At 51.1% G+C, this 1,126-nt stretch overlaps 1 protein-coding gene across 1 annotated transcript; it reads left to right on the forward strand.

Moving 5' to 3' along the window:
* Positions 1 to 91: 91 nt before the first annotated feature.
* Positions 92 to 1,094, forward strand: LOC110107530 (the record flags this gene model as incomplete). Its single annotated transcript, XM_020837808.1, has 1 exon — positions 92 to 1,094. A coding segment is annotated over one exon (1,003 nt), but the record flags the coding sequence as incomplete, so codon positions are not given.
* Positions 1,095 to 1,126: the final 32 nt, after the last annotated feature.

The raw sequence follows: 1,126 nt of genomic DNA on the forward strand, positions 1-1,126 counted from the left end.
TTTTATTGCTCTTCTGGAGACTAAAATCGAGGCTTTGTCTCGTAAAGACGTTGACAAGCTTGCTGGGTGTGCGTGGGAATTTCATTTCCAGCCGTCGGTCGGTAAAGCTGGAGGAATCCTACTGCTTTGGAAGCGGGCTTTGGTTTCCTTCGCCCCCCTCCTCTCTTCCCAGCAGTGTGTGGCTGGCCGTGTACAATTTGCTGATCAACCTTGCTGGAATATTGCAGTGATTTATGCGGACAAGGACCTGCATGTCCGTCGTTCTCTTTGGGCCAGCATCAATTCCTGCCGGGATGCTGAAATCCCGCTCTTGGCCATTGGGGATTTCAACTGCATCCTTTCCCAAGATGATAAAAAAGGTGGGCGCCCGTTTAGAACGTCTGCTGCTTCACTGGATATGGAGGAGTTTATTCGCACCAATGACCTGGTTGACCCTGGCTTTTTGGGGCCTAAATTCACTTGGAGTAACAATAAGGACGGGTTGAGTAAAATTTGGGCTCGCCTCGACCGATGTTTTATCTCGACTTCTCTTCTGGAGGTGCATCAGGAGTTCGAAGTCCGTCATCTGTTACGGTTAGCCTCTGATCACTGTCCTCTTCTTTGTTCCCTTTCCACACCCTCTCGTTTTCAACGCTCTGCTTGGATTCGGTTTGAGGATATGTGGCTCTCCTATCCTGCTGCGGGCCGCATTGTGTCCAAATGTTGGCACTGGGCTCCCCCTGGTGGCCCGGCTGATGTTTTGCAGGCCAAATGCCGTCGAACTCTTCGACATCTTTTTTTTTGGAGCCGCAATAAAATTCAAGGGCTCCATCAACTTCAACGTTCTCTCGAGCTGGACATTGCGGCTCTTCAAGTAGCCGATTGTTCGCCGGAAGGTCTCTCCCCTGTCCAAGAGGTGGAACTTCTTCGTAAGGTTCGTGAACTTAATAGCACTCTTGCACGGATAACCACGTGGTGGCAACAGCGTGCCAAGGTTCGATGGCTGGAAGAGGGGGATGCCAACACCCATTACTTTCACTCTGTGGCTTCTTCTCGCCGTCGAGGTAATCGTATTCGGGAAATGACTGATGAAGGGGGAACTGTTTCTGGGGACAGTTCGGATATCTTGGCCACCCTCACTCGCTTC

This window comes from Dendrobium catenatum, unplaced genomic scaffold (assembly GCF_001605985.2).
Source record: "Dendrobium catenatum unplaced genomic scaffold, ASM160598v2 original_scaffold_285057, whole genome shotgun sequence".
In the NCBI taxonomy this organism is placed as follows: domain Eukaryota; kingdom Viridiplantae; phylum Streptophyta; class Magnoliopsida; order Asparagales; family Orchidaceae; genus Dendrobium; species Dendrobium catenatum.